The sequence below is a fragment of the Musca domestica genome, unplaced genomic scaffold (assembly GCF_030504385.1).
Source record: "Musca domestica strain aabys unplaced genomic scaffold, Musca_domestica.polishedcontigs.V.1.1 1, whole genome shotgun sequence".
NCBI lineage: Eukaryota > Metazoa > Arthropoda > Insecta > Diptera > Muscidae > Musca > Musca domestica.
Window position 1 is genome coordinate 20,912,222 of NW_026712114.1, and position 15,033 is coordinate 20,927,254.

At 32.0% G+C, this 15,033-nt stretch overlaps 1 protein-coding gene across 1 annotated transcript; it reads left to right on the top strand.

Moving 5' to 3' along the window:
- The first annotated feature begins 1,109 nt into the window (after positions 1-1,109).
- LOC131803309 (E3 ubiquitin-protein ligase TRAF7-like) lies at positions 1,110-5,599 on the top strand. Its single transcript, XM_059124421.1, has 3 exons — positions 1,110-1,344; positions 4,590-5,132; positions 5,202-5,599. Exons 1-3 carry the CDS (start codon positions 1,237-1,239, stop codon positions 5,430-5,432), a joined length of 882 nt encoding a protein of 293 aa, XP_058980404.1. The 5' UTR covers positions 1,110-1,236; the 3' UTR covers positions 5,433-5,599.
- Positions 5,600-15,033: the final 9,434 nt, after the last annotated feature.

The window sequence follows — 15,033 nt, forward strand, 5'->3', positions numbered from 1 at the left end:
TTTCTTTTACGAAGCAAATCGGAGGTTGTTATAATACACATTTTTTAAAAATTTTTACAAATCTAAATAATTTTTCATTCAGCATTTTCAATTCCAATATTAGTTTGACAGTTGATTGTCCCAGCAGTGACTAATTCCAAAGGGTGTAATGTAATTTCAATGCTTCTAAGAACATGGCATCTGTTATTTCTTTCGATAATATCGATAAAAAAGTCTACAATCTGTAGTTACTTTCAAAGTAAAGTATCGATGCTATCGATATTTTAATCGATTGACAGCTGTAGACACAAGTGCCTAATGAGTTAGTGGGGTTCACAACCCTTTTAAAATTATAAAAATATGCTCTGTTTCAGAACCTGCAATTTTTTTCGATAACATAGAGGGAAAATCGGTTATTGTATTAAAAACTTTGACATTCTTGCAGTTCTAGAACAGATCACCTGTCCACCTACAAAATCTCTCATATTTTTTATGAAAAAGTATTTATGAGGATGATGTTGAGCAGAGCGTTGTATTGTGTAATTTCTAATTTTTTTCGGATGAATTTGTTATTTCAAATACATTTTATCACTTTTTTTGAACAATTGTTTCGAGTACCTTTAAATAACTTAAAAAGGAGTAACAAGTCAAAATAACGATGCGCCTTAGGTTATGCTTTACATTTTGATTAAGGTTATTTACACAGAATTGCCAGGTATAACAGATGATTTTGCATATTACTTGAACTCCGCCTTGCTATATTAAACAGTCCTTCTTCTATGTAACATTTATTGTTTCAATTACATAAAAATTGTAAATTTAAATAAATTATGGAATAAATATTTGTAAGACTCAATGATTTATTTTTCTTCTCATATTTTCCATAATGAAATTTTCGATATTTTTCTACTGCTTACCAATGAGTAAACAAACCGATTATGCCATATATAGCATACATTACTACATAGTCTAGTCTTGTATGTAGGACATTCATACACAAGTATGTATGTTTGTACACAAATGTATCTCATCAATAATCTAAATATAGATCATGTCTACGTAAAGATGTTGGCAGTATAAAAATCTGTTTGCCTCTCGCGGCATAAGTGAATTGAAATTAGTATTGCAACGAATTTTCAGCTGAAAACAATAAAGGCGCTAAGCGACAAAAAAACCATAACACTATTTGTGTGTGAAAAAGAATAAAATAAATACAAAGATTAAAAAATAATTTTTTAAAGTAAAAAAGTACAAAAAATGCCTGCCATTGACAAAGTTTCAACGGAAAAACATGAAGGTGATATTGTCTGCATTGCCTCCTATGGAGATCAGATTTTCACCGGAGGTGCCGATGGTAAAATTAAAGTTAGTATTTGTTATTTATTAAAAAAAAAAAAATTAAAAAATTATGAAAAATTGGGAAAATTCTGGCAAATTCCCTCACTAAAAATGAGCATTTTTTTATGAAGGAAAACATCTGTTTTGAAGAATGTTTGTGCGAATGTGTGTGAGAGAGAATGTTCTCTTTTTGCGCTGTGGTGGGTGTTTTGCCGACAGAAATGTTATTGCTCTGCAAAAAACTTCCGATCATTTTAATTGGTATTGAAGAAAAACAATGTTTTGAATTTTTAATTAAAAAAATAAGGAAAATGCTAGAAAGTTGTTTAGGCGTCATCGTGTGACTGAAATATTCCATATGCAATAATTAATATAAAAGGGTAAACAAATAAAATGGAAGAAAGAAAGGGGTCTCAGAAGAAAGGAGTTTTAACTGTTCATTTGACAATTCTAGTGTTTTCCAGTCTAAAATCTTTCCTATCACGAAACTTTTAGAAATGGTTGAAAGTAAATTGAAAAAAAGAAGAACTAATGAAGAAACCAAAATAAAAATTGGTTGTCAAATCGATTGGAGAATGTGGTAAAGAACTTCGTAATAATTACAATCTTTATATAAGGGCTATACCCAAATATTGACCAATGTTATAATATTTTACAAGTAGGATTTCTACATAATAAGAACTCAAAATACCAACACTTGGCCAAATTAAATGGAAAATATTAATAAAATGTAAAATATACTTGAAATCGCAGTTGACCCTTGGTATATTTCATAACTGCAAGAATGTAAAAGTTTTTACTACGATAACCAAATTTGCCTTTGTGATATTGAAAAACAAAATGTAATACTTGTGGATTCTTGCAGGTTCTGGAATAGAGGCCATTCCACAAAGTCCCATTTTTAATACAATGATTCTTGAAGTGATCTAAATGTTGCGAAATATAACTCAAAGTATTGAGGTGCCCTTGTGTATGGTTAAGGTCATGGCCAATTTAATATGGTCCCAAAGGAGGCGAATTCAAAAACCTTGACTTTCTCCTCATGCAAAATTCCGTGTCGATTGATGACCTATAGATTGACTGCAAAATCAGGAAAATTTTAATTTTTGGTCCATTTGAACATCAAAATGTACATCTCCACAACAATAGGCTTTCATTTTGACCCTAACCCTACCCCCATGCAAAATTTCGTGATGATCGGACGATAATTGCGACCTGTATATAGGGTGAGATGAAAAAACTGCAACCAACTTCAGACTGCTGTCATTTCTAAGCCGCTCGTCCGACAGCTGTTAACATTATTCCAGTGACAGCTCATTATATTGTTTACAAGCGTACAAAAGTATTTTGGTGAGAATTTTCCAGAAAAAAAGTTATTCGCGATGGAATTCAAGCGTGATAGTGTGATTTCTTTATAATTGGCGGGAAAACCACAAGTGGCTACCGTTGGAGCACTCCAACATTTAAATGTGAATAAATCTTTTGTGTCTCGTACCATCGCTCGCTACCGTGATACTGGCTGGTAGCGTAGCCCCATGTCAAGGAAGTGGACGGAAGAAAACAGCAACGTTAGTAGAAATGGTTGGAAAAGTAAAGAAGCGACTTGATCGAAACCCGCCTCACAGTGGCCGAAAAATGGCTCGTGAGCTGACCATATTGCAATATTCCATTCGGCAAATATTGACAAATGAGCCGCAACAGAATAGACTCAAAAGAGCTATAGAGTTGCTTCGCTTTGCCTAAAGTGGTGAACTGCCGAATTTGGTTTTATCCGATGAGAATATATTCGTTGTCCAGCAGTTTGTTAACAAACAAAATGCTCGTGTATACTTGCCAAAGAGGTCAGCTGAAAATGTGCACCTTCGGTTGGTCACCAGAACACAAGCGTCGGCCATGGTGATGGTGTGGGCTGCCATAACAACCGACGGTTGCTCTCCGCTTGTATTAATCGACCGTGCATCAGAATAAATACCGAATATTATCGCGAAAATATTCTGGAGGGTGTATTAAAGCCTTGGGCACGCAAACATTTTGGCCGCAGACCTTGGACATTCCAACAGGACGCGCCACCCAAGAATGGTTATAAAATGAAGTTCGTTGCTTCATTTCCAGTGCACAATGGCAACATTCGGGCAACGTGTGACGGTTTCATTGGCCGTTTGAAGGCCATAAATCGTGCCAAAGGTGACCAATTCGAACAAATCTAAACTTATTCTAAAATTTGATGCTATTTCCGAAATTTTTGCTTCCATTCAAAAAAAAAAAAAAAAAAAAAAAAATGTAAAAATTATGGCGTTTGACTTTGTTGCAGTTTTTTTTATTTCACCCTGTATTTGGGCCAAAGAGACCTAGGGTGAAAAAACGTTATCTCGATGAGGCAGGTTTTTATCGTATCTAATGATATATAACCTCTGTAGCCATAAGACTAAGAATATAAAAATCAATAATTTTTGTACAAGAAGTCCTTCTCAAAATAATTTTTGAATTCCTCAATTTTCCATGATGTCCCAGTAATAAGTAAAATTCGATTTAAATTCGACTATTTTATCAAAGAAAAATGAAATAATAAAAGAGTAGAAAATATTGGAGAAAATTGGGTGGATATTGCAGAAATCTCCAATTCCACCAATTAGTGGACCTTAGTCTAAGAACTTTCGCAAGGAGAGAACATACCTTTCAAGTTTAATATAATTTAGTTGGAAATTGTGGCAGAAAACTTCAAAATACTTAAAACTGGGTGGTTACGTTATATACCACATAATGGATATTAGTCGAAAATTTTACGCAAGGAAAGAACCGACCTTTCAAGAACTCTAAATCTCAAGTTTCAGCTGAGATTTGTGGCAAAACCCTTCAAACTACCGAAAGTCGAGTGGTACCGTTATATGGGGGTTATACCAATTAGTGAAGCTATAGTGAATATTTTTTGTAGGAAGAGAACAAGTTTACAAAGAACCACAAATGTAAAGTTTCAGCTGGCTTGGTTGGAAATTCGCAGAATCCTTCGAAATATCGAAAATCTGGATTTACCGGAATGACAAATTTAATATACCCTACAGTGTACGGTATAGAGTAAAAAAATAATTTTTAAAAAATATCAACAGTTTTATGCAAAATTGTTTTTCCCGTAAAAAACTGCATAAGAATTTCGAAAATATAGCCAATGCACATAAAAACCTAACATAAAATGTCAAAATCAAATAGAGACCCCTTGCATTTTCATTTGGTCTAATTGAAAATTTCACATCTCTCTTTTCTTTATTTACTTACAGATTTGGGATAAAGATTTAAATCTTGTGAAGAGTGTCGATGCCCACGAATCGTACATCTACGCCCTGGCCGTTAACAGCAAGGGTAAATTGTATTCCAGTTCCTGTGATGGCTGTGTCAAATTTATGCAGCCACCCTATGACAAGGTTGAAGAACTCCTTCGCTGTGATGATGTTATCCAGTCGATGTACTGTGAAGGAGATGTCCTTTTCACGGGCGATGACAAAGGTGTGGTGTCGAATTGGGAAAATGACAAAATGATTTTCAAATATAATCTTGTGGAGGAGGTTAAATCACTGGCGGCGGAGAAGGGTTGGATTTATACGGTGCGTGATTTGGATATGGTTATATCGGAAATTGTTCAAGGCAAGTCGGGAAAATATGTTACGAAGGCGGTGTTGCCGGGAAAATCTCCTCTATGTCTTGTAACGTCCACAGACGATGGTAGACACAAATATATTGCTGTGGCCGATCGTACCGGTAAGGGTTTCTTCATTGCCAGCAACTCGATGGCGGATAGATTTAAAGTGCTAATCGAACAACAGGTTGGTGTGCAACTTCTTTTTAAACAATTTAAGAATGTTACTAATGTTTTTCTCTTTGTGATATTCCAGGACTGCCATGAAATGATCATCAATGCAATTTGCACCGATGACACCCATTTGTATACGGGCGGCTATGACAACAAAGTCAAAGGTTGGTCGGATTTGAGCCAGGGCAAACTTAAGGCCTTGGGTGAAGTGGATACGGGTAGCTGTGTTAATGCCTTGTGTTGTTGTGCCAACAATAAAGCCGTTTACATTGCCTGCAGTGATGGTTTGGTACGCCGGGCCAACTTTCTTTAGACCGACGACATCTTGATCTTTGCCATGAATTTAGAATAGGAATAAAATTAAATTATCATAGTTGAGATTTGTAATTTTTAAGTCATTTTTTTAGATCACTAACATCTTTATTTTGCCTGTTAGTATTCTTCATAAGCTCATCTTATTTAACAAATTTGTAATAATAAAGATATTAAAAAAATTTAATTCTCAAAAATATACATTTTTTAAAAAAATATATTTTTTAAATGCCCGTATCAGGTTTTTGATGGAACGTCGACAAATAAGCCCATTTGATTACAAAGTTTATTGTTGACAAAAGTAGCCTTCTTGGCCGACCTTATAAGGACCTAACAAAAACAATTTCAACTCGTTTTGGCATAAACCGATTTACTATTGGTCTGTTCCACATCCTGCAAGAATCTTCCAGTTTTGCTATTTTTTCTGATATCATAAAGGAAAATTTGGTTATCCTAGTTAAAAATTATACTTTCCTGCAATTCTTGAACAGAACATATTTCTAAAATGTGAAAGTTTTGTTGGATAAAAGCATTTTGCCATAGATACATAGTCTTATTTTAAAAATACTATTTTAAAATGTTTAAATTTAGCAATTATAAAAATTAACATTAAAAGATATAAAATTTTCCTAAAAATCCTCGATTTAAAATAATAGGACGTTAAATTAAAACAAAAATATAATAATAAAAAAAAACAAAAAATTACGGTTTTGAATGCAATGCAATATTGAATGTCATCCAAGAATTAAAAACAAAAATGATTTTAAATAATAGGACGTTAAATTAAAAAAAAAAGAAATATAATAATAAAAAAAAAACAAAAAATTACAATTTTGAATGCAATGCAATATTGAATGTCATCCAAGAATTAAAAACAAAAACGATTTTAAAGACAACTAATTAAAAAAACATGTTTTCAAATGTATTTAAAATATCAAAGATTGTAAAAAATTCTTGACAAAAAAGTCCAACAAGTAAAAAAGCAGGTAAATTCGGCCGGGCCGACATTTTAATCCCACCCACCAATTTAAAGTAACTTGAAAAATTCCCAAATAATATGTCGTAAAATACCGTTCAAAGGAGAGAGGCTTTACGAAAACGTTGTCCTGCAAAAGTAATTTTTTGTCATAAATTTGACACAATTTCGGTGAAAAAAATCGTTAAAATAATCATAACACCGAATATGGGGAAGGTGGTGGTATTATGTATGGGGGTATCCTAATATGGGGACCTGCATACACAATTTGTTGTCATAGGCTGTAATGCCCATTAGAAATTTTAAATACGAAATTTAACACAATTCCGGTAAACAATCAGGTTAAAATCATCAAAATACCGAATATCGGTACACCAAAGTACTCAGAAGAATTTCACACAATTCTATTGAAAAATGTGACTAAAACAACGAACTTCGATGGTACCATTATATGAGACCCATACGATATAGTGGACCGATATAGCCCATATTTGAACTGCCTGCAGACAAAAGACTGATCTGTGCAAAATTTTAGCTTCCTATTTTAATTCGTTTTGACTCTAGCGTGATTACAACAGACGATCGAACGGACAGGGCTAAATAGTCTTAGAATTTTACGTTGATCAAGAATATACAGGGTGAGATAAAAAACTGCAACAAAGTCAAACGCCATAATGTTTACTGTTTTTTTTTTAATTTTATTGAATGAAAGCAAAAAATATTGGAAATAGCATCAAATTTTTGAATAAGTTTACATTTGTTGGAATTGGTCACCTTTGGTACGAATTATGATCTTCAAACGGCCAATGAAGCCGTCATACGCCGCCCGAATATTGCTCTGCAGGATTTTGACCCATTCCCGGCGAATGGAGGTAATCGACACTTTGGTATTTTTTAGTGCCAACCTTGCTTTCCAAAATACTCCAGACGCAATAGTAAAACGGATTGGTATCCGGAGATTTTGATGGCCATTGTGTACTGTAAATGAAGCGAGGGACCTCATTTTGTAACCATTCTTGGGTGGCGCATGCTGAGTGCGATGTTGCAGAGTCCTGTTGGAATGTCCAAGGTCTGCGGCTAAAATGTTTGCGTGCCCAAGGCTTTAATACACCCTCCAGAATATTTTCGCGATAATATTCGGCATTTATTCTGATGCCACGGTCGATTAATACAAGCGGAGAGCGACCATTGGCTGTTATGGCGACCCACACCATCATGCCCGGCGCTTGAGTTCTGGTGGCCAACCGAAGGTGCGCATTTTCAGCTGACCTCTTTGGCAAGAAAAAACACGATCATTTTGTTTGTTTACCAACTGCTGGAAAACATTCGTTTCCCATCGGAGAAAACCAAATTCCACAGCTCACCACTTACGGCCAAGCGAAGCAACTCTTTAGCTCTTTTGAGTTTAGTTTCTTTCTAATGCGGTGTAAGTTGTTGCACTTTTTGGAATTTCAATGGCTTTACCCCCAGCTCATTTTTCAATATTTGTCGAATGGAATATTGCGATATGTCCGGCTCACGAGTCATTTTTCGGCCACTGCGACGCGGGTTACGATCAAGTCGCTTCTTTACTTTTCGAATCATTTCTGCTGATGTTGCTGTTTCCTTGGGTCTACTTCCTTGACGTGTGGGCTACGCTACCAGTATTACGGTAATGAGAGATCGCACGAGACACAAAAGATTTATTCACATTTAATTGCTGGAGTTCTTTAACGATAGCCACTTTGTGGTTTTCCAGCCAATTATAAAGAAATCACACTATCACTCTTGAATTCCATCACGAATAATTTTTTTTCTAGAAAATTCTCACCAATATGCTTTTGTACGCTTGTAACCGATATAATGAGCTGTCACAGAAATAATTTTAACAGCTGTCGGACGAGTGGCTTAGAAATGACAGCATTTTGAAGTTGGTTGCAGTTTTTTCATCTGTATATACTTTGTTGGGTGTGAAATGATTACTACTACGATATGTTATAAACGTCCATGTTATGGTGGAGGGTATAAAAACTAAGTTTATAGGTGATCCACGATTCTTCAAAGTCTAAAAAAGTATATTTATAAAATCTAAAATTATGTGAGAGTCTTTGAGATTTTTTTTTAATTAAAAAAAAATGTTAAAAAAGTATACTAAAAATTAATAAAAAAAACGTATATATCTTTTATGAAACAGGCTTAATCCCTTTATTGTTCTTTTTATAAAAACATCGTTTGTTTATTAGTGGAGAACGGTGGTAATGTTTACCAGGGGGTAAGGCAGGGAATAGCTAGGTTTCGGAAAGATCCACCAATACAACAATAAAGGGATTAACACTAACCATTTTGCAACAACAAAATACTATGGTATTCCGAACAAACAAGCCAACACTGTTCTTTTATGAAACAGTTTATAAAATCCACGTTCACTACTGTTTGGTATTCGAAAAAAAATGTTAAACAATGATTAGGGCATGGTACAATGATATAGAGGTAACCTCATTTCAAATTAGCATTCCCAGCTCTGCATTTTCTATAATTTACCTTTTCAAATTTCCATGCATAAAAAACAATTTCCATATCTGATTTTGTGTGCATACAATGTATAAATTTGAAAAAATTATAAACATATGATTACATGGCCTTACCTTCTTAGTTCTACCATGGATTAGGATTTGGCCTTAGAAAAAATATTTATAAAAATATTGTTATTTCTGTGTGGTCCTTAACAAAAAATATTAATTAATTACTGTTAGGATTTTGAAAAAAAAATTAAGAAAAGTCCAAGTTTGCAGTTGTGATAGTCTTTGAAAAATATTTAAGAACAATCCCACGATTGTAACTACAATAATCTTCAATAGTTGTGATTATGTTTGAGCAATATTAAATCCACTATTTTGTGATAGATTTTGAAAAAATATGTTTTTTTTTTTTTTTAACTCCATGATTATGGCATAGCATATTAACGACTAAATTTTTCTGGGTCGGCGATGCCTTACCTCCAAGAAATTCCCTTTGCCTCCAATGAAAACACCATGTCTATGTTGTTTTTTATCTTTTTTCTTTAATTTCCATTTTCTTGTTTTTGTTGTCTTTTAATAGTTTATAGTTTTCAGTTGTGTTGAAAAGAATTTACAGTTTTATTTTTAATACTAAACACAATTAACAATTCCTTTTTGTTCATGAAATATTCTAAGATTTTTGTTTTCTTCTTCTTCTTATTCAGCAATTCAAGAATAATAATACTAATAAAAAAAAAAAAAAGATTAAAAACAAAACAATTGTTTTGAAAATAAGACTTTAAATTATTTAATTTTTTTTCAATTCGTATCATTTGAAAGATTGTCTCTGCTGCATTAGAATAGAGATAGAAATGATGTTTTTTTGTTTTAATTAATTAATTCTTTTCGTTTCGCATTTAATATAATTTTGTATGCAATAAATTTTTTGCAGCATTCGGATTGCTAAATTCAATTATTGTTAATTTAATGTAATTTGTTAATTTATTTTCATATTTTCTTTTTGCTAATGTTTGTTTTAAATTTTTTCACTTTAATTGTAATGTTAATGTTATAACCTATACACAAAACACACATTTATACATTTAATTCACATTTAATTATTTTTTTGGGATGTTATTGTTTTTCTCACTTAATTTACTAAAATTTAAATTATTTTATGTTATTACTTATTTATGGTAGATTTTGTTCAAAGAAATTGCAAACTATTAGGAAACATTAAGGAAAACACATGAAGAGAGCTCAGAGCTGGATTTTTTTACTCTCCGTGAAAAAGTTCTCTCAACTAAATGGAAAGAGAAAATGTAGGCAAACTTTGAACTCTCCGAACTCATTACAAATGACAATTACAATTCTTTAATAGTAAAACTAAATTAGACGAGCGTATTTATGAAATATTTGTATACGTCTTCAACTCGGCAATATTGAAAAATCATTCGAACAGAAAAATTAATTTCTTGAAAATTTTATTAATTTATTCCAATACGTATACGTTTCTTGATCATACATTACATACATACATTCATACAAACATACAGTGTAAATAAATATTGCTTATAAACCAGAGACATTTACCGAACACCCTGTTGTTAGACATTTCAATATCTATAGTTTTCTTAATTATATATTTATATCCTTAATGTTACATTACATTTAAATACTTAAATTAATTTAATATTAATTTTTACTGTTTTTTATTTAAATATTGCTATGTTTTTTATTCAGTTTTTTTTTTTTTAAATAGAAAGCATAATAGGCCTATAATATAGCGTAATAAAGGTATAGATCAAGATCAATGGAATTTTAATTCAGCGACTTATTACACAGTGCAACAGAAAAAAAATAAAAAAAATAATAATAATTAAGACATTTTTAAATGAAATTCAAAAGAATTAAAAATTATGTGCCCTAAACTCCGCACTGAGAAGCCGAAATGTCAAATGGCAGCTGATTTGGTTAGAAATTGAGGTCAAACCCAAATTTAATTTTTTTCAATAATAACGGGGAAATTCCAACAGATGAGAGCTAACAAGTAAAAAAGCAGCTAAGTTCGGCCGGGCCGAAACTTTTATACCCTCGACCATTTGGAAGAAACTTGAAAATTTTCAAAAAAAAAAGATCCGCTGGAAAATACCGCTTAAATGAAAACCGTTATATGGGGGCTATAACTGGTCCTGCATAAGTAATTTGTGTCATAGGCTGTAGTAACTTTTCCGACTTTATATATGACATTTGAAACAATTCCGGTGAATCATCAAAATATTGAATATCGGAAGGAACCGTTATATATGGAATATATTATATCGTGGACCTATATAGACATTTCTCACAAAGAAATCCTTGTGTAGAATTTCAGACAATTCCATTGAAAATGTAGCTAAAATCATTAAATATACCGAATATAGTGGGTACCGTTACTATATTGTGGACCTATATAAACATTTCTCTTTCAGGGTGTAAAGTACTCACAAAGAACTCCTAGTGTAGAATTTCAGGCAATTCCATTGAAATGTGGCTAAAATCATTAAAATACCGAGATCGGGGGTTCCGTTATATGGGGGCTATGCGATATCGTGGACCGATATAGCCCATCTTCGAACTTGACCTGCCTGCAGACAAAAGATAGATCTGTGCAAAATTTTAGCTTCCTATCTTAATTCGTTTTGACTGTAGCGTGATTACAACAAACGGACGGACGCCGATTAAAAATATATACACTTTGTTGGGTCTAAAATTATTATTTCGATGAGTTATAAACGAAATGACGACCTTAATATACCCTCCATACTACGTAAGGTGGAAGGTATAAAAACAGAAGACCCGTGTATCGGGGTTTCGAAAGCTTACATCCCCCCGCTCCCACACTTTTGGAAATTTTCTGATTAAGATTCCTTGAAATCCGTGCATTTTAGGTACACAGTGTCCTCGGCAGTATTGCAGATAAAAATAACCGGAATATTTTGGTCGAAAATGTTTATGTTTCTTCTTTAAAATATGGTTGAAAACTCCCATTTTAACGGGATCGTAGCAAGTTAAAATATTCCACCAAATTGTTTGTCATAAACTTCTACTATAGGTCTTAGTAGACCTCAGGGATCTATATCTTACCTAAACGCCAGGAATTCTTACATACAGGGTGAGATGAAAAAATAAATAATTCTTACATACAGGGTGAGATGAAAAAACAAATAATAAAGATTTGCTTTAAAAAATGTGTATTTAAAATATCCACAACTGTAAAATGACAATTATTTCCCTTTAAATTATTTCTAAAACTATCTATTGCATTTCCTACTTGTTTAATATTATTTAAAAATCCACTATGTTTTGACATTTCGGAGCAGAATTTTCTAAAACAAATCCGGGATTGCAGCACACTTTTTCAAAATTAATAAAAAAATGATAATTACGTCTTGAATTTCCCTTTTTAAAGTTCTTTTCTTTGAGGTCTTATACGACTATTAGTTATAGCCCTAAAAAAATTAACTGCCATTCCCTTAACAATTAAAATTCATGAAATTGTAGCTCCCGTTTACAACAATGCTCGACTTTGGCCTCAATTTTCACTGCCAAAAATCGTAGAACATATCCAGAATTGTAGATTCATTTTTTATTTATAAAAAAAATTCTACAATCTACAATTATGTCCTAAATATCCCGTGCATATTTTTTGAACCTTATGATGACATTCGTTAATATACATAACAATTTCACTGTCTGTTACCCCGTAAAATATATTTAAAGATCCATGACTATGGCTTCTATGATCCTTGAAACAACATTTAAAAAAGAAACAAAAAAAAATATAATAACCCCTGCTTGTTCACAAGTGCTGAATTTTGTGGCAAACAGAAAAATCATATTTTGAACGTATTCTACCGCTAGTACGAAAAGACCATAACATGGATCCGTTGATCTCGATATTCGATTAAAAAATGTCAGGATGTTTTAAATCAAAAATTTAGTTTTGTATAATTTTATATCCTCATTGACCTGTTATTGACTCTACAATTAAGAATTAATAAATATACAAACTATAAAAACAATGATACATTTATATATATATATATATATATATATATATATATATATATATATATATATATATATATATATATATATATATATATATATATAAATTTTTTTTTTAATTTCTTAATTCCGAGTTAGTTATAAAAATATATTAAAAATAAAAAAAACAACAATAACCCTTCAACAAAAAAAGTCATCAATGTATTGGAATTGTAACAAGTGTGTGTGTGTTTTTCTTTTTTTTCGATTTGATAAATATGTAAAATGTATGCTTAAATGTATGCATATAACATTATTTGTCAATAATGTTAAAAAATAATATCATCTTAAATAAATATTACACAAAATAAATATCTTAAATAAATATTGCTTTAAATACTAAATAACATAGATGAGTAAATATAAAGCAACAACACTATGAGAAATAACAATATATTGAATAACATCCACTTGTTTACATTTTTAAAAATGCGAATAATGTAAATTACACTGTGCGACAAAATTCAATTTTTTTAAAAATTCCAGAAAAAATCCAGAATATTATGAAAATTTTGCTAAAAATAGAAAATACCCGATACACGTATCTTTTTAAAAGTTCACATTGTAAAGCGACCAAAAATAGAGGGGGTAAACTCCTCCCTATTCCAAAATTTTGTACATTTTTGGATTAAGATTCCTTGTCATCTTAGGTATATAGTGCCTTCTCAAATATTACTTTGAAGGAAACGAGGATTACACTGTGCGACAGAAAAATTATAATAGGTAAAATCCAGAAAAAATTCAAAATTTTCACAAATTATAGAAAAAAATCCAGCAAATTATGAGAAATGAGCTAAAATAAATAAAAGAAACCAAAGAAACCAAAAAAGAGAGGGAAAGTTACCCCTATTCCACACTTTTCGAAATTTTTGGATTAAGATTCCTTGGGGTCGGGTTATCGTAGGCAGTATCTTTGGCAATATTACAGATACAAATATTAGGACTACTTTTTTTTAAAATTTTAACCTTCAAGAAGACGTCAAGAGTCTAAATCTTATCCAAATGCCAGAAATTGATAAATTTTAAAAAGACATTTTAAATTTAAACCGTACTTCAGGTGACTTTATGCATAATGCTGCTAAAAAAACATCATTTTGATAGGATGACGTCAAAGACAGAGATTCCTTATCAAATTTCACTATAGGTCACCAATGAAAAGATATTCATATTTCAACTGCATATCAAAAAAATATTAGCATTAATGTTCTAAAATAACAACCAATTTTCTTGATCAGATTTTCTTCTTCCTTTTTTCGATTTGACACCTGAAAGTAACATACGATTTCGCTTTAGGTAGACGGTGTCAAGAGAAGACATATTCTACACCAAATTTAACTATACATTTCAAAATAAACTATACATCTAAGAGGAATAGTTTTTAAGAAAATTATATTCGAAATTTATGTACTAAAAGTGAAAATTAAGTCTTTGATTTTTATAACCTCCACCATACATAGTATGGAGGGCATATTAAAATCGTCATTCTAAGACGATTTAGCCCTGTTTGTCCGTCCGTCTGTCCGTTCGACATTTTAAGCACATTATTCAATGGAATTGTCTGAAATTCTACATAAGGAGTTCACTGTGAATACATTATTCCTGAAAAAGAATTGTCTATATAGGTCCACGATATCGTGTAGCCCCCATACAATGGTGCCCCCGATATTGGGTATTTTAATGATTTTAGCCACATTTTTCAATGGAATTTGCTTCAAATCCACGCAAGGAGTTCCTTCCGAGTACTCTACACCCTAAAAGTTAATTGTCAATAGAGGTTCACGATATAGTATATCTCCGATATAACTGCATTTTGATGATGTTAGTCACATTTTTCAGTGGCATTGTTTTAAATTCTACACAAGAGTTCACACAAGTTATCTGCGAACACTTTACCAACTGAAAAAGAATTTTCTATATAGGTCCACGATATCGTACCGCCCCCATACAATGGTGCCCCCGATAATGGGTATTTTAATAATTTTAGCCACATTTTTTAATGGAATTTGCTTAAAATCCACGCAAGGAGTTTCTTCCGAAAACTCCACCCCCTGAAAGAGAAT

Bases quoted from the DNA above. Each gene is read 5' to 3' on its own strand.
- LOC131803309 (XM_059124421.1), top strand. From the start codon at position 1,237: ATGCCTGCCATTGACAAAGTTTCAACGGAAAAACATGAAGGTGATATT. The intron at 1,345-4,589 runs GTTAGTATTTGT...ATTTACTTACAG, and splicing joins GTGCCGATGGTAAAATTAAA to ATTTGGGATAAAGATTTAAA. The intron at 5,133-5,201 runs GTTGGTGTGCAA...GTGATATTCCAG, and splicing joins AAGTGCTAATCGAACAACAG to GACTGCCATGAAATGATCAT.